Genomic DNA, 21,810 nt, shown 5'->3' with positions numbered 1-21,810 from the left:
AAAAAAAAAAAATAAAAAAAAAATAAAAAAAAAACACATCATAGTAAAATTAATACCTTCTCAGCTTCGCATCGAAGCTAAAAAAATAAAAAAATACATCATAGTAAAATTAATACCTTCTCAGCTTCGCATCGAAGCTAAAACTATTTAGTTGTTTTATAAATCATTTGATTAAAATTGTCTAGAAAGTTGTTATCAACTTAAACTTTCACATATTTATTTCCTACTATAACATTTTCATTTAAATAAAGTACACAAATTGAATTAAAAAAAAATTAATGTATTCAATAATTTTAATAGTTGTAAATACAAATCATGTCAAAGATATTTATCTTACATAAATGTATAACATATGTCATCAGCTAGCCAAATAATTCACAAACCTTAGCTGCTTCATTTTACTAATTACAATTTTGCATGACTAGATATAAAAGAAATAATATATATTTATATATATATATATAGATTCATGTAGTTTTCTTATGTAAAATTAGTTTTGAGCAAAAAATACACTGAAATAAAAATAAAAAAACCAACTATAAAAACTAATATTATTAGTGCTAATATTAATAAAATAAATAAAAAGTTACTCATAAAAAGGCACTGCAGATTTAAGCCTCGGAAGACTGTACATTTTTGTACTATACATTTTAGTTATGCATGACAACCAAAACTTAAATAATTTTTAAGGCTACTCATTTTCAACAGATCTTTGGTAAATAACTTAACTATATTAAATAAATATTAAATATTGTTTATAGAGTTGATGTGTATACTACGTAACATGAATATGAGAGTATGTGGATTAAAATTATGAATATGAAGAATTTGTATATAAACAACCCTCTTATTAATTTATATACAAAGAGTTCTGCAGCTTTTTTCAGTCTAATTCACTAAGCAATAACACATTTTCTTTGTTGGTGTTTAAGTGGAACTGGCCGTAAAACAGCTCTTACTGCTTCATCAAAAACCTTAAACATCAAAATATAATGTATTATTGTTTTTTTTTATACAAATGTATAAAATCATATTTTTGATTTTTTAAATCTAGCCACCAGATTACTCATAGAATAATAATGTTTTTTGAGAAATTTTTTTTTTTTGCTTTTGTTAGTTACATATGTATTATTATTTATCTGTAATAAAATATTTTGATGGTTCATACCAATGTCTTACAGAGTGTAAACTTTATTTCAGCTTCAAGTAAAGCTGAGAAGTTCAAATGAACACAATTTTAATGTAATTGAACCCATTGTAATCAAAAATTAAAAAAAAACTTCTTCAATTTTAGAAATGTAAACAAATTATTTTACTCTAAAAATGATTTTAAAAACCTAATATTTGTATGCATTAAAAACTTTTTTTTTTAAATACTTAAATAAATGAAATTTTAATACAATATAAAAGTTACAATAAGCTTTTATTTTGTATAATTTTTGTGAAAATTCAAAGAAAACTCTAATTACAAGAAGGATTTGAAAAAAATCTTTTATGCATATAAAATTGTTCAAGTAGACATGAAAATGATCCTGAACAACTGCATTTTTCTAACCTATACTAAAATTAAAACTATTAAAATGTACTTCAATTAAAAAAAAAAATTGCCCAAAAATTGATGTATTATAAAAAATTAGCAATCATAGTAAAAAATGTTGTAGTTTAAAAAATATACATATATATTATATATATATTTTTAATTTTTGGACATCTCCTTTTTCAATGTTATACAAATTAAATCAATATTTTTTCAATGAGTGATTTGTCTTAAAAGCAATAAATTACAAAATTTCTGTAAAAATTCATCACTCTATTTTTCATTTGCTATGACTTATTTAAAAATACATTGTTCATAATGAAATTTAACAGATTAACATTAAAAAGTTTTTTATGATAAGGATGTCAATCACTGTTGAATTTCTCTCATACTTGTCTCAACTATGTCACGAATTTACTGTGCTTGGATTTTTTTAAAATACAACACACTTATTTAACTAGCTTATAAAGTAGAAAATAACTAATCGATAATAACTTTTAGACCAGTATTTCAGAATTTATTAACAATTTAAAGTAATGGCTAGAGGTGAGGAATACATGCTGCTATTTTAATCACTAGTAATTTTCTGTTCCCACTTCTTCCCTCTAGTATGTAAACATTAATGATGGCTTGTTATGAGAAAATAAAGATGACACCAAATAAGGTATGAACATAAAAAATATTTTATAATAGATAAATGGAGATACATATATAACTAACAAAGACCAAAAACAATACACAAAAAAATTATTTAAAAAAAAATTGAGAGGCAGTGTTAAAAGAATCACACGGTATATATTAATTACAACTTTTATAATTTATTTAAAAAATAATAAACTTTAACTTTTATTTTTAGAAATTATAAAATGTTATAATCAGAATTGCATATAGAAATTGTACTGCCCGGCTGCTCATTTTACTGTTCTAAAGAAAACCTATAGAGATCTTCAAACTATAAAATTCATGTTTTAATACTACTTTTATGATATTCATGTTTCCATTCAGAGTTTGCAAACGCAAATCTCCTATTAAATGCAGCTCTGTTTTAAAATAAAACTTTTAAAAGAAAGTATTTTTTCCCGAATAAATAAATATATGTATGACATAAAAAAATAATATTAATTAAAACTACAACTGATTTTTATAACTAACCAATTTTAAACCTCTTTGTGTTAATGCAGAACATTCTAAATATTTTACAGCTCTGATTTTATTTGCCAGTTTCTGACCCTGTTCACGTTTAATAGGAGACAGTCCTTGCTCAGATAAAATATTTAATGTTTCTTTATCTTCTCTTAAATCTATTTTTGTTCCGACTAAAATCATGGGTGCATCTGGACAATGGTGTTTAATTTCAGGATACCACTTAGAAACTACATTTTCAAATGATGATGGACTTGCAACACTAAAACATACTAGAAATACATCTGTCTGAAAAATACATAAAATATAATTAATTTATCATATAAATCGTTGTTAGATGCATTATATATTACCTGTGGGTAAGAGAGTGGTCTAAGCCTATCATAATCTTCTTGACCAGCTGTATCCCAAAGTCCAAGACTAACAGGAATGCTATCAACCACCATTGGTGCAGAATAATTATCAAATCTGTATAATAAAATACTTTAAAATATAATCTGAACTTCACAAATTATTATAAAATCAAATTAATACTTACACAGTTGGAACATACTCTCCAGGAAAACTATCAGTTGTATAAGATATTAACATACACGTTTTTCCAACTGTGCCATCTCCAACAACAACACATTTAATAGGTCTACCTGCCGACATTTCTAATAAATCCTACACTTTTCAATCAAAATAAAAGTACAATATGCTATTTTAACCTAAACAATACATCTATTAATCACTCTTAGTTTATATCCTTAATAGTAATTATAGTAATTCTGGTTTATACATTGGAACATGACGATTAATATTAATAAGTACAAAGATTAGAATGTAAAAATTAACGAAAAATGATCTACAAATTACAATTATCATTAAAAAATAAATTATTTATCAAACATTAAATTGATGTTATCATTAAAAATGATACAAACGCTTACAAAAAACGCATTACTTATAATGAACCCTTGTTACTAACTGATAGGTTAGTAGTCATAAACATGAGAAAAAGTTGCAACCCAACGGTTGGCCAACGTTTGTGTGATAACGCTATTATCAAAGAGGATTGCAACGAATTTTGTGCAAAATTTAAAATTTCTAATGCAATATCTAGCATTAATAAAATTTTTAGAAAAATTTAAACGAATAATTTTATTAAAATTAATTTAAGATTACACAATACAATTGAAGTTAATCATTGATTTATAATTTATTGACACAGTAAGTCTTATCTATTTTATTAATTGATTATTTAAATTTACCATAGTAATAATTTTTATAAAAAGTGTAAACATAAGAATAAGTTTAAATTATCTTTTAAGACATAAAATTTAAACTTATATTATTTGTCATAATTATAATTGTATTTTGTGTATATATTTACACTAACAAATTTTATTATAATTAATACCAAATATTTGTAAAAAATATTTTTATCTAAAGTGTAGTCAAATTATAAATTAATAATTTTAAATAAAAATAAATTTTTTTTAATTTTTAATGACTGGGTATTTATTTTCAACTTATTTTTTGAATTAATAATATATTTAATTAGCTATTATATTTTACAAATAATCTAGTGATATGAACAACTAAATAAAAAATATATTATCAAAATTAATTTTAAAATAATTTTATTTGAAAAGGGAATGTTTCATTAAAAAAAAAAGAGTAAGTTTATATTTTAATGTTTGTCTTAATAAATGTGTTATACTTTCTACAATTTACTTAATCTTAATTAGTGAAATTGTATTGGGTTTAGTAAAATAACCTGATTTTCTACTAAAACAAATTATCCGAATGTGGCTATCCATATATTAAAAAGGTGATTAAAACAAATTAAAGAATATTAACTACTTGAAAATCATATCACATACTGCAAAAGCAAATTACAAATATATTAATAATGTATTATTAATTTTATAGTGTAAACCTATTATTTGTTGGTTGTGTATTTATTTATATCTCATTATAGAATTTCTTAAAAATTTAAAAAAAAAGAAAACATTTTTTTGTTGGGTGCACGTACATTTAATAAGGATTTAATAATATTAGATTAAATATTTTATTATTAACTATTATTTGTTATGTTATTATTATAGATTATTCTAATCAAAATAACAACTTTTTTGTACATCAGTTAATTTGTTGGCATATTCGTACATTTTGTTTTAATAAACATTTCTTACATAATTTATAATATTAAAAAGGATTAATACATATATTATATAAAATATTAATTCTTGCAATTTTCTTCCAGTAATCATAAAATGTACAAGATCAAATTAAACCACTTAATTTTCATTTTTTCACAATATATATTTCTGTTTATATTTATAAAGAAAAACTATTGTGAACTTAATTTTTTTTTTAAATAATTTTTAAATTCAATCCTTATATCTTATTAGAGTGTGAACTTATTTTTTAAATGGCAATTTATAAATCAATTTAAAGTAATGGCTAGGAATGGTGAGGAATGGATGCTGCTATTTTTTCACTAGTAATTTTCTGGTGTACTCTTCCTCTCGTCTAGGTATGAAATTGAAAATTACTTCTAAAATACTGGTCTAAAAGTTGTTATTGATCAGTCATTTTCTTAATTAGATAATTTCTATTTTATAAGCTAGTTAAATATGTGTGTTGCCATTTAAAAAATTAAGTTCACACTCTAATAAGATATAAGGATTGAATTTAAAAATTATTTTATAACAGATAAATGGAAATACATATGCAATTAACAAAAATCAAAAAACATTTTTAAAATAATTATTATTTTAAGACAAATTGATGTTAACTAAATCACTCTGTATATTGGTATATAAAAACATTTTTTGTTGAAACATTTAGTATAATAGATCTAAAAAATTTATATCATTTTTAAACCTTGTTAAAAAGTCAGTCTGTATTCAATAAAACTTAATATTTTTGGACTAAATTCTTCATCCCTTAATTAGATAATTTTTTAATGGCTTAAAGAGTCAATGACTGATATATATTAATTATTTAAAAATTTATTGGAATAATAAATTATTTCTTACATTATTTACGTCATAATAATCTTATAATTAATTTATAGGTAATTATATTAAAAACAAGAATCAATTTTTCTTGGGTATTCATGTATTTGATAAATTTTAATTATTATAAATAACTGTAAAATCTGTATACTTATCTTTTTTAATTTGACCTTTCTCAGTTATAAATTGAAATAAGTAATCTTTACTATACTTCTCCATATTTTTGTAAAATGATTTTTTTAATTACTTTTGATAAAATTAATATTCACATAATAGGTAACTGTTAAAATATGATTTCAAATATTTCTATCATAGCAACATTTAATTTTAATAATAACATAAAAAGACTCAACTAATTGAGTATTTACAGTATTTTAAATTAAATTAATTTAATATATAAAGAATCTTATATTTATTTCTTTGTGACAAGAATGTTTGTTTTTGCAATACATGAATTAAACTTGAAATTTAGTAATTAATATATTTAAATATACATATTTTATTATTTTCATTATCCTAAACATTTTGAATGATTAGCCTGATATGATGAATAACTTATTCTTTTAGTTGAATAAAAAGATTAATCTAATTTAAAATAATAAAACCGTTGATAAAAGTAAAAATAATTACAAAAACAAATTGATCTATTGTTAATTATTTACTCTACACTTCATTAGAATCGTTACATAAACGTACAATTTTTATATACTTATATACTTTATATACTCGTTAAAATATTCAAAACTAGTAGTATTAAATCACTATATCTAATCTTTTATAATTTTATTATCGACTATTGTTGATTCTATCAGAATAAAAACTTTAAAAATATGGTATTTATACAAAAAATAACATTGCTTTTATTTCTTTAAAATTCGTTAAAATTTACCATATAGTAGATGTTGCTTAAAATCTTTTAAGTTTAAAAAAAAAGTAAGCGTGTTACTTTTAAAACTTAAAATTATTAATTTTTTTAGTATAATTTGTCACGGATTCTAGGGAAAATTTTCGTTAATGTATTCATAATAATTTTTTAACTAAATTAAAACATTACAGTAAATTTTAAATAATTTAATGACTTGATAATTTAACATTTGAAAATTATGATTTATTTTATTGAAATCGATTAATATAATGTTAAAAGAAAATTCATATTCGTTTAAATCGTTAAATTATCAATAAAAGTAACAAAACAATAGTTTATAAAACATTATAATGCATATTTTGTTTGATTATTTATTTATCCATAAAATTGTCAAATCATCAAAATAATTTTATATTATAAATAATATATGTATCTTCTAAAGATTAGGGTCAATAAATTTTTAATGAGTACAAATAATTATTTATAGAATTATTGATCAAAAGTGATAAGTATTGTATTGTACAAATTACCCAATTTAAATGGTTGAATTATAGAGCATTGATATTGTGTTCACAGCTACAATACTTAATTTAAAACGTCAATTACTACGAATCATTGTGAATAGTAATTTATTAAATAAGAAAACATTAATTCATCCGCATGATTTAAGCTTTACGTGATACCTTTGTAATAAAAATAATAATCGCCGTAATTGGCGAATAAATTTTAGAAACGTATTTTCTTATAGTTTTTTAAGTTATTCGTTACATGTTTAAGTGACTGCAAGTTTCATTTTCTATGACCCATATCATCGCAACGACCGTGTACGATTCGTTGTACGTATTCCGTAACAGTTACCTCCTTGCACCAAATCTTTTTCGCTAGTATAACTAAACATTTACATTATACATTTACCTCATAACACAGTTACTTATACATAGCAATGCGTAGACCGCATGACAAGACTCTTATTCTTTAAAAACGACTCAAATGTAAAATAAATAATTATATAAAAAAGAGCCCTGGCTATTAATTTATTTATAAAATAAACTAAAAAAATTACTTCCTTAAAGTCTAGATAGCTCATATAAATATTAGCTCATATTAAAAGCAACAACGATGCTAAATTAAACAATACAGTTTCGTGAGTAACAAATAAAAATTTGTACATTTTTTTATTTTTCAAAACGTTGTATACTTTGTTTTGAATTTCGATGATTTTATTTCGGTCAAAACTTTGTTGATAAAATCCGCTAGTATTTGAAAATTGTAATACACACACGCTGGTAAAGGATCCCAGAACGAAAACACCATTTCTCTTTTTTCCATCACCGTAGTCAACATATTTTTTATGGAAAATCCAATGATCGTTTCGTACAAGAGTTTCGGTAGATAATAACTCTCCACCACCTTCATAGCGGGCGTAACAGATAAATGATGTGGCGCGTGGTGCGTGGCGCTGCGAGATGGATACAAGATTTGTTCAAAATTACTACGATGGTTAACGTAGGTCAGGGGTACGCCGATCTGACAGCCTAAAGGCAAAACGTTCCTTGACGGCGATATGCACACCTCAAATGAGAGGATACCATCGAACGTAAATGGTAGAGTTGAAAAGAAGTGCATTAACCACGCGTCGACCAATTCATTTCGAGCTGGTTTTCCTGTTCTAATACTACACGTTACATTTCCAATCATCTTTCCGTCGTGGACAGTCGTGCACGTTGTGTAATATGACCCAGGCGTATCGTGTACAAGTAACCATGGACAGTCGTCGGAGACAGGACCTGGAAGTGTCAGATTCTTTCGACACTCCGGCATTTGAAGACAATGTCTTATCTTGCACCCGTAGAATCCTACGTTAACAATGAAATGTTTATCTGCCCTAAACGTAACGTTATCGTACAATTTTATAATGTCCTCTTTGGAGCATACTCTTAAATGTTTGGGTACCGGCAAACCCTCGATCTGACACTTATCCAATACTTGTGATAGATCGTTAAAAAATAGCACACCATCTAGTGCGGGCGTACAACACTTGCAGCCCAACAGCTCCAGATGAGACTTGGCGACTGCATCGTAGTAAGTGGGTACTGTTGTGCCCGTGGGTATGTAAAATCCGACCCGTTCTTTCTCAACAATCGTCCTCAGCGCATCAACATATTGTATACAGTTGTCTTCGCTGGGTTTGGGCACTGTGTAGTAACTGTCGACAGCTAACGAAAACGATGATAGCTCCATACAACCTTCAACTTCACACACGATTACCCTGACGCCAGCTGCGTGGAAATTTCTGGCCAAATGTAACGTTTGTACGGTACTTCCGCCATTGATCAACACGGACCTGTCGCCCCTGTAACGCCTTTTCGCAAAACATGTTCGAAGCCCGTACCTGGTAAACACTAGTGGTATGCGAACGCACTCCCATATGAACTGAATCCATAGAGAGGTCCACAGTAAGGGCATTCGCAAAAATAACAAGTTTATAATTGGTAAATGGAAAAAAGCCTTTACCATCTGCCACAAAAACGCGGGATACCAAGTGAGAGTAGTAACCATAACGTTTTGAGGTTGTGGTAAAAGACGGCCCGGTGGCGGTGACGTTCGTCTGTCAAGCAGATAACATGTGGACTTGGATCTCTTAAAACTGTGCGACGGTGAAATTGCTGGTGATGAAGAACTACTACCCGAACCGCCGCCTCGGCGACGGTCATCGGATATTGGTGCTTGACGAACGGTGTCGGGCATCGCGTCGGACATGCGAATGAGCACTGAACTCGTTATGGTATGTGAGCAATACCGGTCAAAGTTCCGGCAAACTATTTAATTTAATTGGATATTGTGTTAATCAGTTTTTCAATGTTTTTTTACTCGTTCAACCTTTGATTTTTAACTTTTCATATTTACTGGCATATTGTTAGTATAATTTTTTAAATATTTCTGTAACGCATTCTATTTTAATACCAAAGGCAAATTATTTGTATCGAATATAAATATAAAAACTCAATTAGAGTGTTTTATTATTCATATTACACATGCTATGCGTATAAATTATTTTAATTGCATTTTGCATTAGGTTCTTCCTCGTTTACAAACTTATCAGTAAAAATATAAAACGATGATATTGTCAATAAGGTCAAGTTCAACTTAATTTCATTAAGCATATTTCTATACTTTCTGCTTACTCCTGTTGTGTTTAATTTTTTGATGTAGATGATTCATCGTAATATCGATGACCCTTATAAAATCTGTCAATTTAAAATGCTCTTAAACGTTCTCCTGTTAAAAATGTACTGATTTCGGGATGATGTATTTCAGAGAATAAGATAATTTATTGACTTCAGACAACTAAACGTTTGAACTATTATGAAATCTATTAACGTTCTGTTTTCCTCGTGTATAGAAATTTTAAAACGGCTATGGCTCATACTACTTAATATAGTACTATGAGCTATAGTCTGCAACGTTTCCGTTATTCATTATAATGAATTGTGTGAAAATAATGTTACAGTTTGAACTTTATATGCGCCTAATTATTTTTGTTGATATTGTTTTCTATCGTCGAAATTAAGTTTAAAATGAAAAATAATAGCAATAATATATATAATGTTGTATCATGTCGTTATTAATTATACTGTTGACTATAAATGATGAATGAAATGCACATATTTAATTTTTAATAAATTATTTTTATCATTAAATCTCATTATTTTACTTATTATTTGTTTTAGATAACTTCAAAAATGAATAAACTCAAATTAAGGTATAAAAATATATATTTTATATTATATTATAATAATATGTTATATTATAATAAATAAAAAATGTTCTCGAACACTAAATAATGTTAACACTGTTAATTAACACTGCATCTCTACTTGCATTCATTACATATTTTTTCATAATACTTTTTATGTACTTATTGTTGCACGCTTAATGCAATTTTTCAAAGCTTTATTCTTTAATCGCTTCTTGCTGTCAACTTTCAAAACTTTTATGATTAATATTATTATGATCGCCGTAAAATGTTGAAATCGTTTCACCCTCGTATATTTTTTACAAGCATAAATAAACTAGCGCCAGTGCCAGTTATGAAATCGCATTTAGTTTTCAACGCCACCCTCAATATATGTTTAGAGCTCACACAAACCGTACAAGATAAATTTATCTGTTCGCTTAATCGCTCTCGTTTATTATATCGTCATAATATTTTTACCTGTCTGCTTTTTCCTTCTATTACCGCCGTTATAGTAAACAAATCAATGATACGGGTAAAACATTATGATTTAATAACCTGCCGAAATATGCATAAGTCATGCAATCCGTAACTTCGCCTCGAGGGTTTACTGTCGTGTGTCATGGAATCGGTGGGGTCACGTGACCAGAGCTATTTGTCTCCGTATCTGTCGGCGAGATCACGGTTACCACTTTGCCTACCCGAAGACTCCGCTGTAGAGATGGCACTGGCACCTGAATCGTCTAAAATCGAACAACAGTCGCAAAAGACGCTCGTCGTCGAAGTGGTGTCCCTGAAACCGATCGAGAAATTCCGCAGGGCCGTTGCAAAAATGCCTAGGGTGAGTGTCTTATTTGTGTAATCATCTTTAATTCATTGGAATAAAACATTTTAAATCATGTCGAGTGTTCTCAAGTGGTTTTCGTTAGTGTATTTATTGTTATACTATGTAGTTATTATGGTAGTTAAGTAGTGTGTAAAATCGATTAAAGTTTTAATTGGATCCGAAAAACTTTGTGAATGTAGAAAAGGGTAGTACTAAAATACTGGATAGCATTTAACTTGCGTTTACTAACAAACTATTGTTGAAATGATATTCATTTGAAATTAGACCTTCATTATTTTTACATTTACAGACTTTATCTTGCTTGATTCAAATATCATTTGTGTTATTTCATTTAGTTCTCCAAAAAAGAAATTGCGACGCCATCAAAATCTAGAGGCGTTTCGAAGGTTCTAGGCACGGATGGCGGTATAGTTCGATTTGACGGGGGAAGGGCAAGTTTGAGGTTGCCGTCGTCGAGTCGTAACGTACCAAAATCCGAACCTATGGATTTAATAAGGGAGAACCAGGCTTTGCACGAGCGCCTGCGGGATGAGTCGGCTCGTTATGAAAGACGTTTAGATACATATAAATTGGCACAACAGAGACAAGCTGTACTTGTCAGCAGATTACAAGCAAAGGTTATTATTTTGACTGAGTTCTTAAATTTATACTATTTATTTATGTATTCTAGAAAATGTTATAGGTAATGCAGTACAGGGAGCGGTGTACTGAGCTCGAAAGAGAAATGCGTAGCAGTATTCCTGCCATCGATAATGTTAGAAACTATCGCGACTCTATTAGAGATTATCAGTCATTAGATTTGGATTCAGCTCTACGAGCTCTCGAACAAGAAAGAACAAAGTAAATATTGTTAAGACATAAAGAAAAAAATTATTTATTAATTTAGTGCTGAATTAATTGATTCCTAATATTGTACAAAATAAATGTTTTATAAAAAAATATTTACTTATTAATGATTAAGCCATTTTACACTGAGTCTAACTAATTATTGCTATAACATTAAATATGTATATAATTATCAATCTATCAATACATAATTAAAACCTCACATAAACTGAATATCTAGATTAACTTACAAAATTACTTTGCACTTTCATTAATGAAATCGATTATGTTTTAGATCCGAGAAAATTATGGAATTGAATTCTACTCTTAGAGAACAATTAGATGATGCTCAGACAAGTAATGAAACCTTAACAGCTGATTTACAAAAACTAACGAGTGACTGGGAAAAAATGAGAGATGAAATGAATGCTAAAGAAGATGAATGGAAAGAAGAAGAACAAATGTTTAATGATTACTGCTCTTTGGAACATGGAAGAATGATGAACCTCTGGCAAGATGTTGCTCAAGTGAAACGTATGTTTAATGAAATGAAATCATCAACTCAGCAAGATCTGAATAAATTACGAGGTGAGCTTTCATTAGCATCAAATGAAATGGTGAATACATGTAGTGGAATTGTTAATACTGTTAAACGATCAACATATTCTGAGGTAAATTTTTATTTAAAAGAACTCATTATAATACAAATAATCTAATAACAATTATTTTGTTTTTAGGAAAAGCAATATGAACAAATTGTAAAAGAAAATAATACATTACAAAATAAATTGGAGCGGTTACAGCACGATTATGATAATTTAAGCTCTCAATTAAGACAAAAAGAAATGCACCTTGAAGACTTAAAAGCAAACCTTTCAGAAATTGTAAGAAATCTATAGTTCTTCTTAGAACTTTAAATTAAAATTATACTATTAGTTATGAGTATAATTTTTTACTCATATTTTAAAAATCTATTTTGTAGGAAGACAAATACAATGATGCTAATAAAAATGAACTAGATTCTAATAATTTACGCACGGATGTAAATGTATTAATGAATGGAATGCAAGAAATAATTAAAGTCCTTCAAAAGGATAAAGACATTTTTGGTGACTTTATTAAGCCTCCAGCTATTCCTCACTTTCATCTTAGTTCTGGAATAATTAAAACTGATCTAAATATTAAACCAGTAACAGCGACAAGCAGTTTTGTTGATAGTACATTATCAGCTGTGCAAGCTATTGTTTACAGATACCAAACAAATATCCATGAGCTGCAAGTTCAATTGTCATCTTGTGTTGACAAAATGTCAGAAACAAAAAAACATTGTGAACAGTTAGAAGTATTAGAAAAAGACTTACAAGTTAAAATTGATGAACTTGGAAAAGAATTAGATGAATGTCGTTCTATTAACTCTCGGCTAAATCATGAACGAGATTCACTGACTGAAACAATTGAGAGATTACGAAATGAAGCTCAATCATTGCAGAAAAATAGAATGCATGTTAGCGCTGTGGTAATTTTTTATTTCCTTATACTTGTATTGATAAAAAATTATTTCAATCCACTTATATGATATACTATACATGTAATTTTTAGGTTGAAAATATGAATGAAGATTATGATAAAGTACAAAAAACAAATGCTAAACTCCAAAAGTTGAATGATACATTAGAAGATGAAAAAATGTTCCAACAAGGAGAAATCGATAGACTTTTAAAAGAAATTGATTTAAGAATTTTATCAGAAAATGAAATTCAAGATAGGTGTAGTTGTTTGAAAGAAGAACTTATAAGTGTTAAAGAAGAATTAAATCAAGTTTATTTAGATAAAGATCTATTAGAACAACGTTGTCTTGAATTTGAAGTTTTACAAGCTAAAATGGAAAAAATTAAAGGTACATTATTGTTATTATTATTGTATAAAATTATTGATCTGTAAAGAGCTAGTTCTCTATGACAATATTTGATCATCTCAAGAATGGTTTTTGTTCATCATATTGAGGAGCGAGATATAGGTTTGTTACTATAATACTTAAATGATCACCTACCAAAGGCTAGTAGTAACTAGCCATATATCCTTTATTATAATGGTGTTATATTTTTAAATTTTTTAACATTATTTTTGTTATATTACAGGTGATTTAGAATCTGAAATAGAAAAACTCGCTTTGGATAGAACTGATTGTCAAGAATCACTGGCTAAAGCAGAATCATTAATCCTCGATGGGACAACTGAAAAACAAATATTACAAAAAGAACATGATAAACTATCTGAAGAAAAAAAAAATCTTCAAAGTCAAGTAGACGACTTATCTGGCGACTTGATTGCATTGCGTAAAGAAATATTACAAATGGAGCAAGACAAACAAGATTTAAATATTGCGTTAACAAATGCTACAGAGAAATGGAAAGCATTATCTTTAGATAAAGAAAAAGTAATTATTGTTTATGAATACATATTGTATTTCAAAAATTTTAAATAAATTTAATACCTTTAAATAAAAAACATTTTTTTTTGACATAATAATAATGTTATTGGTTTTTAGTAAAACTGTTTTATTTTTTTTTAAGTTATTTTCTTCTCTCAGTTATCGATCAGAGTATTAAAATTATAAGATTTCTAAAATTTTATTGTTTAAACATAAAAAATTATTTTGCTTTTAATTATTGTTCAATTATTTAATGTTATTGTTAAAAAATACTAAGAATATATTTAAAATTATACTTTAGCTAACTTTTACATGTTTGAATTATTATAGTTGGAGACAGAATTAGAAGACATTTTAAAAGACAGAACTCACATAGAAGATCAATTATCAAATGATAAGCATAAAAGAAAAGCACTTAATGAAGAAATTATAAGACTGAATCAAAAACTTGATCACACATTAGAAACTAATTCTAGATTAAATAATCAATTGCAAAACATATTTAAAGAAAATGAACAAAAACAGGTAAATAAATTTTTTTTATTAAGATTTATTTTTGTTAATATAAATTTCTATTCATAGTATTTATTATTTATAAATATTACAATGATTTATGTGTAACATACTACATGATCTTATTTATTTTAAGATTGCTCTTGATGGGTGTACAAAGCAGTTGCATAATACAGAAAAGCAACTGTCATCACTTCATGGAGAAAAAGAAAATCTTGAAGCTATTTTGTATGATATACAGAATAATTTAGAAGTATCAGAAAATAGATGTAAACAAATTGAGCGTGAAAAACAAGATTTATTAATAAAACAAGTAATAAATGTGTTTATTATAAAATACATTTAATTATTATATTTAATTTCTTTTTTAGGAAACAATGAGAGGTGAAATTCATCGATTATGTAAAGACATTGAAAGTTGTGAACAAATAGCGAATAATACAAAAGCTGAACTCCTACTTCAATATAGAACCTTAGAAACTGAATTTCAGCAAACAATTGATACATTAAAAAAGAAAGCTGAAGAAGATGTTTTAAAATTAATTAATGAAAAAGTAATGTTTAAAGTGTAATTTTAACAACACTATTGTAAAAATACCCAGTAGTAAAGTTGGAACCCAGTATAGATTAATATCTGACAATGATTAACTTCACTATCATAAAATGTTTTGATTGAAATGTGAAGAAGAAATTTTCATACCTATAGAGTATGCACTAAATCGTTTTAAAATCTTCCCTAGAAAAATGACAGTCATACAATAAAAAAAATTATCTGAATTTGTGATTTTTACACAAAAATTATACTTGATTCTTTAATTTAAACACCTATGTACAAGTAGGAAAAAAGTCTAGAGGTCAAATTTTTTTTTAATGTTGTACATTACATTACTTTTACCATAAGATATATTATAGATATCAGGATATCCAGAAAAATTAAAAAATTAAACTTTTTGTACAAAAGTTCTGTTTTAAATATAGCTTGTGGCCAGGTAATGATTTTGATAAAAAAAATTATAAAATAAAAAATATATAATGAAAAGAAAAGTATTTATAAATATATATATTTATAAATTATATGTACTTTGATTCATTAATTTTCTAAAAAATTATGATAATTTTAAGTAAAAATTTTAATTTTTAAATTTTTCTGTTTTTGAGGTATGAGGGATATTTTTTCAAATGTTGAATATGTCTTCAATAAATTATAGTTAATGACCTTTTTTGCATATTGTTGAACAAAATAGGTTCAGTAGGAACTGAGAACTTGTTAAAAAAAAAAACAGTAATATTAATATCTCAGATTTGCATAAAAACTAAAAACAGTTTAAAATCATTAATTTATTTTTAATGACATTTTGTGATTAATTTAAAAAAATAATATTAAAATGAATGCTAATGATTATTTTAGGAAGCTTTAAAAAATAATTATGAAAGAAAAATCCAGGACGATTTAAATCGATTAGGAAAAACAAAGGATAATGAAATTGAAAAACTTAAACAAAAACTGGATATATTACAAAAAAATATAGAAACTATAACTCAGCAGCATGATGAAGCTTTATTAAGAGCTGAAAATGAAAAACAGCAAACTCTATTATTAGGTAATGACACATATTTTACTTATTTTGTAAATTTTTATTCAAAATAAAATAAAAAATATTTTATTAATATTATGTTTAGTTCATAGAGATCAAAAAGCCATAATAAGTAAATTAGAAAATGTCAAAAAAGAATTGGAAGGAGAAAAAGAAGGCTATGAACGTTCACTAAGAGAAACTCGTGGCAAGCTAGAAAATGAAAAAGGAATAGTAATCTCGCTGCGTGAACAATTAGCTAAAATAAAAAATGAACTTAACGATATGAAAATGCAATCTGAAAGTGAAAAAAGACTTTTGATTGGCCAATTAGATGAAATTCAAGAAGATCGTGATAAAAATATTCAACAATGTATGGAGGTTAAATCTCAACTCGCTATAGCTGAAGATAAATTGGAAAACTTGCATTCTCATTTAAATGACACTAACCGTAGACTGAAAGAATGTAAGTATCTTCTTTATATTTCTGTTTATTAGTAGATTTACCTTGCAAAGATTTGAAATGTTAAATTTTGCTCTTAATATATTATTCTATAAACCTAGTTTTGACCAACTTATTTATAATCAAATTATTATGTTATTTTAAAAGAATTGCATTATAAATGATAATTTTTAATTCACCTAAAAAAAAGTGTGTTTATAGATTAGTAAGTATTTATTTTTAATTTTTAGAAAATAATAAAGTATATTTCTTTACTTTTAACATATATAAAAATTAAAAGGGCTTGATGCAATATATTTAAAAAAAAATGTTTGTTACTTATAAATACACTGGTCTACAAGGTACTTTTATCAGAATCAAAAATATAATTTTCTTATTATATTATTACTAATTAGAAAAAATGACTATTTACAAATAAAAAAATAATTAAAAACAAAAAAAATCTGTTTTCAAATTATAACTGATTTTTAATATTTTAAAAATAATCAGTGCAAAATGTTATTTTTAACCTATTTTTTGGTCTTTAAAAGTTGTAAGTTTGTGAAAGTCTATAGTAAAAAAAGTTGTATTTGTTACCATAACTTTTAGATCAAATTGCATGTTTGAAATTTAAATCATTAAATAGAACATTTTATGAGAATTCAAAATATTGTATTTTTAAGATTAATATGCATCAAGGAATTTTATAATTACTATTTTTTTTTTATCGTAAGAGATCACTAAACAGAAATCAAAGTAATCATTTCTAAGTAATTTTTTGTATTTAAAATGATTATATAATTGAAACATTCAGAACTTAGTTAATTTTTTTGATTTTCTTTAACTAAAAACCAATCAAATAGTTGTTTAAAATCTACATAATTCAGTGTATTATAAAATTTGTTTATAATTGTAAAAATCTATTGTTAAATTCAGGTGAAACTAAAAATTTTTTTTTAGAAATGATTAATATAACAATATGTTACCAAAAAAATTGGAATGTTATAGATTTGTTGTAATACACACAAATAGAGTTAAACAATTAATAAATTATAATGTAAAATTATTAAACTTTTACCCATTTACTGGAAATTTTTTCAACTTTTGGGGGTAATGTTTTCGACTAGGTACAATTTGTGATTTTTTCATGTATCATTGAAAGAAATTGGTTGGATAGAGCTGAGAAAAAGTGGTAACAGACACAAAAAAAACACATCATAGTAAAATAAATACCATCTGAGCTTCGCATCAAAGCTAAAATACTTCACAACCTATCTCATAGAAATTACTGTTGACAAAAAAAAAAGTTATTAACTTTTGTTATTTTAGTTTTGACTGTTAAACATTAAACAAATAAAAAGGGTAAACTTAAGATTTTAATAAAAACCTCTTAATTTTTTGTTTTTCATACATATCTTATTAGTGTTATGAAATGTATTCAATATGTTTAAAAATATTTATGCATAAAAAGGATTAGTATACTTTCATTATTATCAAGTTTGTAATTACTAGAAATTTTTAAACAAAAAATTAATAAGCAATGATTTATTTTTAGCGGAATCTGTTGCTGAACATATTCGAAAAGAATTAATGGAAACAAGAAGAAACTTGAATGAAATTAGTGTTGAAAAAGAAAAATATCTTACCTCTAATAAAGAGTTACGAGAAATCATCAAACGATCAGAGATTGATAAGCGTGAACAAGGGAGAACCTTGGAAGAAGCAATACAAAAGATTACATTATTAGATGAGAAGTATAATCAGGTTGAAAGTGAACGAATGCGACTAAACGCAGAATGTAAAGATGCTATTAAACGATTAGAAGAAACAGAAAAAACATGTAAAGCTCTTCAAGAAGATTTACAGCGTGCAGCTGTAACAGGTGAATCACGTAGAAATGAACAAAAACAATTGCAAACTAAATTGGATGCTGAATCAGAAGAACGAGAAAGAGCTTGTGAACATGTTCAACAACTCAAAAGAAAAGTATTTAATAATTTTACTGAAGAAAATTATTATTTTTATTTGTTTATATGTAATCATTATATTTTTAGGTTAATGAGTTGGAAGGAATATTAGATGGTTATGAACAAGAAGTTATGAGATTGCGTCATCGTATTGATGAAGATGAAATGCGATGGAAAACCCGTGAACAAGAATTACTTGATCGTCTTGAAGATGAAGTAAGTCATGAACGTAAACTAGAAGACCAAAAACACAATCTTGAAGTTTGTTTATCAGACCAAAGTTCACAAATTCAAGATTTAAAATGTAAATTAGGGACAGCTGAAAGTCGGTTAAGGTCAACTGATACACAATTAACTGACCTGGAACGAAATAAAAAAGATGTAGAAAATAGATTAAGTACAATTTGGTCTACTTTAAAACGTGTTACCGGTATGCAAGCAGATGGTTCTGTTAGAATTAGAAAGTGGAGTCCTAGCAGAAGTAAATATTTTTTAATACAATGATACTAATGTGATATTAGTATCTTAACAATGGTTTATATAATTTTAGTGCTAGATGGTACTTCTGAACCCATTCATTCTGATGGAAAAATAATAGACCCTGAAGTAATTAAAAAAGGAGCTCGAAATCTCATGCAACAGGTAGCTCAAGTAGAACGTGAAAAAGATGATTATAAATCTCAAATTGAGACCATGGGCAAACAACTTGAAGAAATAGAGGACATCCATAAAAAAACTGACACTAAGTTAAATTCAACAATTCAAGTTCTAAGAAGACTCCAAGATGATAAAGTTGATTTAGAATCAAAATTAAGCCAAAAACAATCATTGGTTTCTTCTCAGGTAAATTTTTAAATATTGTAAAATAGTATTATCATATGTAGACTTAATCTATGATGTATTAGGCAGCTGAAATAAAAGACAAAAGTGATGAATTAAAAAAGAATAAAGAAATCTTAAACAATCAAGAGACAATAATATATGCTGATCAAAATGAAAAAATGAAATTAAAAGAACGTCTTGAAAAGCTTAAAGTTCATTTGAGTCAATTAGAGACTGAAAAAATACATTTGCAAGATGAATTAACTCGTACTGAATCTAAAGCAACAAAATTAGAAATAATTAGAATTGGATTAGATGGAGATTTGCAGCGTTTACAAATGATGCTGCAAGAAAAGGACAGTGTTATAGAAGTAATAAATATGACAGTTTTACCATAAATTAATTTTGTAATTCATTGATTTTTTTAGAAACTTGAAGAAAAATGTGAAAATCATTCTAAAGCAGCTTCTACACTTGAGGAAAGATGTGCTTCACTAAATGCTGCCATTGAGCGTCTAAATACTTCATTAGCACAAGCTTCAGTTAATGAATGTGATTTAAAAGCTCAAATTCAAGCACTTCAAAGATCACTACATGATGCTTCTATTAGCTCTGTACAACATAGTGATAAATATAAACAAGTTAGTTAAATATTATGATTGTCAACATTTTCATTGAGTTGTAATTAGTTAAACTAATAAATGTTTGTATATTTTAGCTACAAAGAGCATTACAAACTTGTGAAAATGAAAAAAAAATTGCTCTTGAACGTTTAGACATTGCTCAACATAACTTAGCTGATTGTCGGCGTGATCAGCTATCAGTTAATGAGTCTATTTTGAAACTACAAATGGACTTAGAAAACAAAGAAGTACAAAAATCTCACTTAGAAGCCCAGCTCAGAGCTTTGGGAAACAAATCACTGCCTAGACTCTCAAACAAAGATGTATTTGATGAGAGTACTGATCTTAAAATAAAACTTCAGTCACTCAATGATAAGGTATTTAACCTTTTATTAATTGATAAAATATTTTTAAAAATTGTTATATCATACAGTTATTTTTTTTTGAAATTCTTTTTTTTTTAGGTTTATTTACTAGAATCTGAAAAACGCAGTTTGGAAAAAAAAGCTCTCTCAAGAAGTAAAAGTTTTGAAAGAGTTGATCATGATGGAAAATATGTTCATGGTAGTCCTTTTTATGTTGAACATCGAGAATTGAAAACTAAATGTGAAGATTTAGAAAAAAAATTATATGAAAAGGAGCAAGAGTTAAAAAATATGAAAATATCCTCTATAGATTACTGGTACACAATTTATTGATTATAGTATATGAAATTTGACTTCTTTATTATTCACTTATTATTATTTTTATGGCAGCTCCACAATTCCTGTAAAATATACAGATTTGGAGCGTTATCGTGCAGGACAGTTACAAGCTGAAAGAATGTTGGAAGCACGAGAGCAATCACATAGACAACAAATACATAGATTAGAAAATCAAGTAAATAATTGTGTTAATTAAAAAAAATTGAAACATTTTTATAATTTTTTTCATTATCTAGGTTGCTTTATTGAGGGATCAGTTGGCAGAAGAAACTAAGAGACGTCAAGCATATATTAATAAAACTGCCAAAGCAAGTCGTGAGGCAATGGCATTACGACAAGCTCTTGATAAGTCTTTGACTAAAATAGCTCAAGATCCATCACCAGATGCTACATTATTAAAACATGAAGCACATACTCTGCACCATGCAATTCCACTACCTAAATAATTATTAAAAAATTATTTTGCAAATTATATGATAATTAATGATTATAATTTACTTACTAAAAAAGCACAATTAAAACTATACATATTTTTATAATTTTTTATTATATATTAAGTTATTTAGATAGTTAAAATTTTATTGTAGAAAATTGTTAATTTATTATTTGATTTATATAAATTATTTATTCAGTTAATATTAATAGTTTATAACATTATAATAAACTCTAGTAGTAAAAAAAAAATTCTGTCAATATGATTTTAATTGCTTGTTCATTCTCATGCAAAAAATTTAATGATAGTTAATGATTGGTGAATTTTTGAAAAAAAATAT

The 21,810-nt window shown here is 26.2% G+C and overlaps 3 protein-coding genes across 6 annotated transcripts; 1 reads left to right on the top strand and 2 right to left on the bottom strand.

Annotated features, from left to right (window-relative positions):
* Window positions 1-259: 259 nt before the first annotated feature.
* LOC126902589 (ras-related C3 botulinum toxin substrate 1) lies at window positions 260-3,694 on the bottom strand. 2 transcript variants are annotated; one of them, XR_007703263.1, is made up of 5 exons: window positions 3,219-3,694; window positions 3,034-3,148; window positions 2,690-2,968; window positions 591-974; window positions 260-512 (listed from the first exon to the last, which is right to left on the bottom strand). XR_007703263.1 is itself a non-coding variant. In XM_050680003.1 (4 exons), the coding sequence occupies exons 1-4, from the start codon at window positions 3,332-3,334 to the stop codon at window positions 897-899; spliced, it is 588 nt and encodes a 195-aa protein (XP_050535960.1). In that variant the 5' UTR covers window positions 3,335-3,694; the 3' UTR covers window positions 260-896. The 2 variants fall into 2 exon arrangements, 1 of the variants encoding a protein (XP_050535960.1); XM_050680003.1 differs by having other exon boundaries at window positions 260-974.
* Window positions 3,695-3,749: 55 nt separating this feature from the next.
* LOC126902585 (rootletin) lies at window positions 3,750-21,631 on the top strand. Of its 3 annotated transcripts, XM_050679985.1 has the most exons (23): window positions 3,750-3,892; window positions 10,285-10,316; window positions 11,472-11,753; window positions 11,819-11,976; window positions 12,257-12,632; window positions 12,699-12,845; window positions 12,944-13,477; window positions 13,561-13,858; window positions 14,100-14,398; window positions 14,723-14,917; window positions 15,042-15,218; window positions 15,277-15,459; window positions 16,314-16,506; window positions 16,586-16,945; window positions 18,477-18,907; window positions 18,976-19,369; window positions 19,439-19,731; window positions 19,794-20,081; window positions 20,139-20,351; window positions 20,429-20,710; window positions 20,798-21,015; window positions 21,089-21,212; window positions 21,274-21,630. In XM_050679985.1, exons 3-23 carry the CDS (start codon window positions 11,619-11,621, stop codon window positions 21,481-21,483), a joined length of 5,508 nt encoding a protein of 1,835 aa, XP_050535942.1. In that variant the 5' UTR covers window positions 3,750-3,892; window positions 10,285-10,316; window positions 11,472-11,618; the 3' UTR covers window positions 21,484-21,630. The 3 variants fall into 3 exon arrangements, with proteins under 3 accessions (XP_050535942.1, XP_050535941.1, XP_050535944.1); XM_050679984.1 differs by lacking the exons at window positions 3,750-3,892; window positions 10,285-10,316 and adding an exon at window positions 10,481-11,130 and having other exon boundaries at window positions 21,274-21,631; XM_050679987.1 differs by lacking the exons at window positions 3,750-3,892; window positions 10,285-10,316 and having other exon boundaries at window positions 11,627-11,753; window positions 11,807-11,976.
* LOC126902588 (uncharacterized) lies at window positions 6,969-9,345 on the bottom strand. Its single transcript, XM_050680002.1, has one exon. The coding sequence runs from the start codon at window positions 9,311-9,313 to the stop codon at window positions 7,736-7,738; it is 1,578 nt and encodes a 525-aa protein (XP_050535959.1). The 5' UTR covers window positions 9,314-9,345; the 3' UTR covers window positions 6,969-7,735.
* Window positions 21,632-21,810: the final 179 nt, after the last annotated feature.

The sequence above is a fragment of the Daktulosphaira vitifoliae genome, unplaced genomic scaffold (genome assembly GCF_025091365.1).
Source record: "Daktulosphaira vitifoliae isolate Bord-2020 unplaced genomic scaffold, ASM2509136v1 Scaffold_3, whole genome shotgun sequence".
Classification (NCBI taxonomy): Eukaryota; Metazoa; Arthropoda; class Insecta; order Hemiptera; family Phylloxeridae; genus Daktulosphaira; species Daktulosphaira vitifoliae.
Note: the sequence above shows the minus strand (reverse complement) of the source record. Positions and strands in the feature narration are given on the sequence as shown.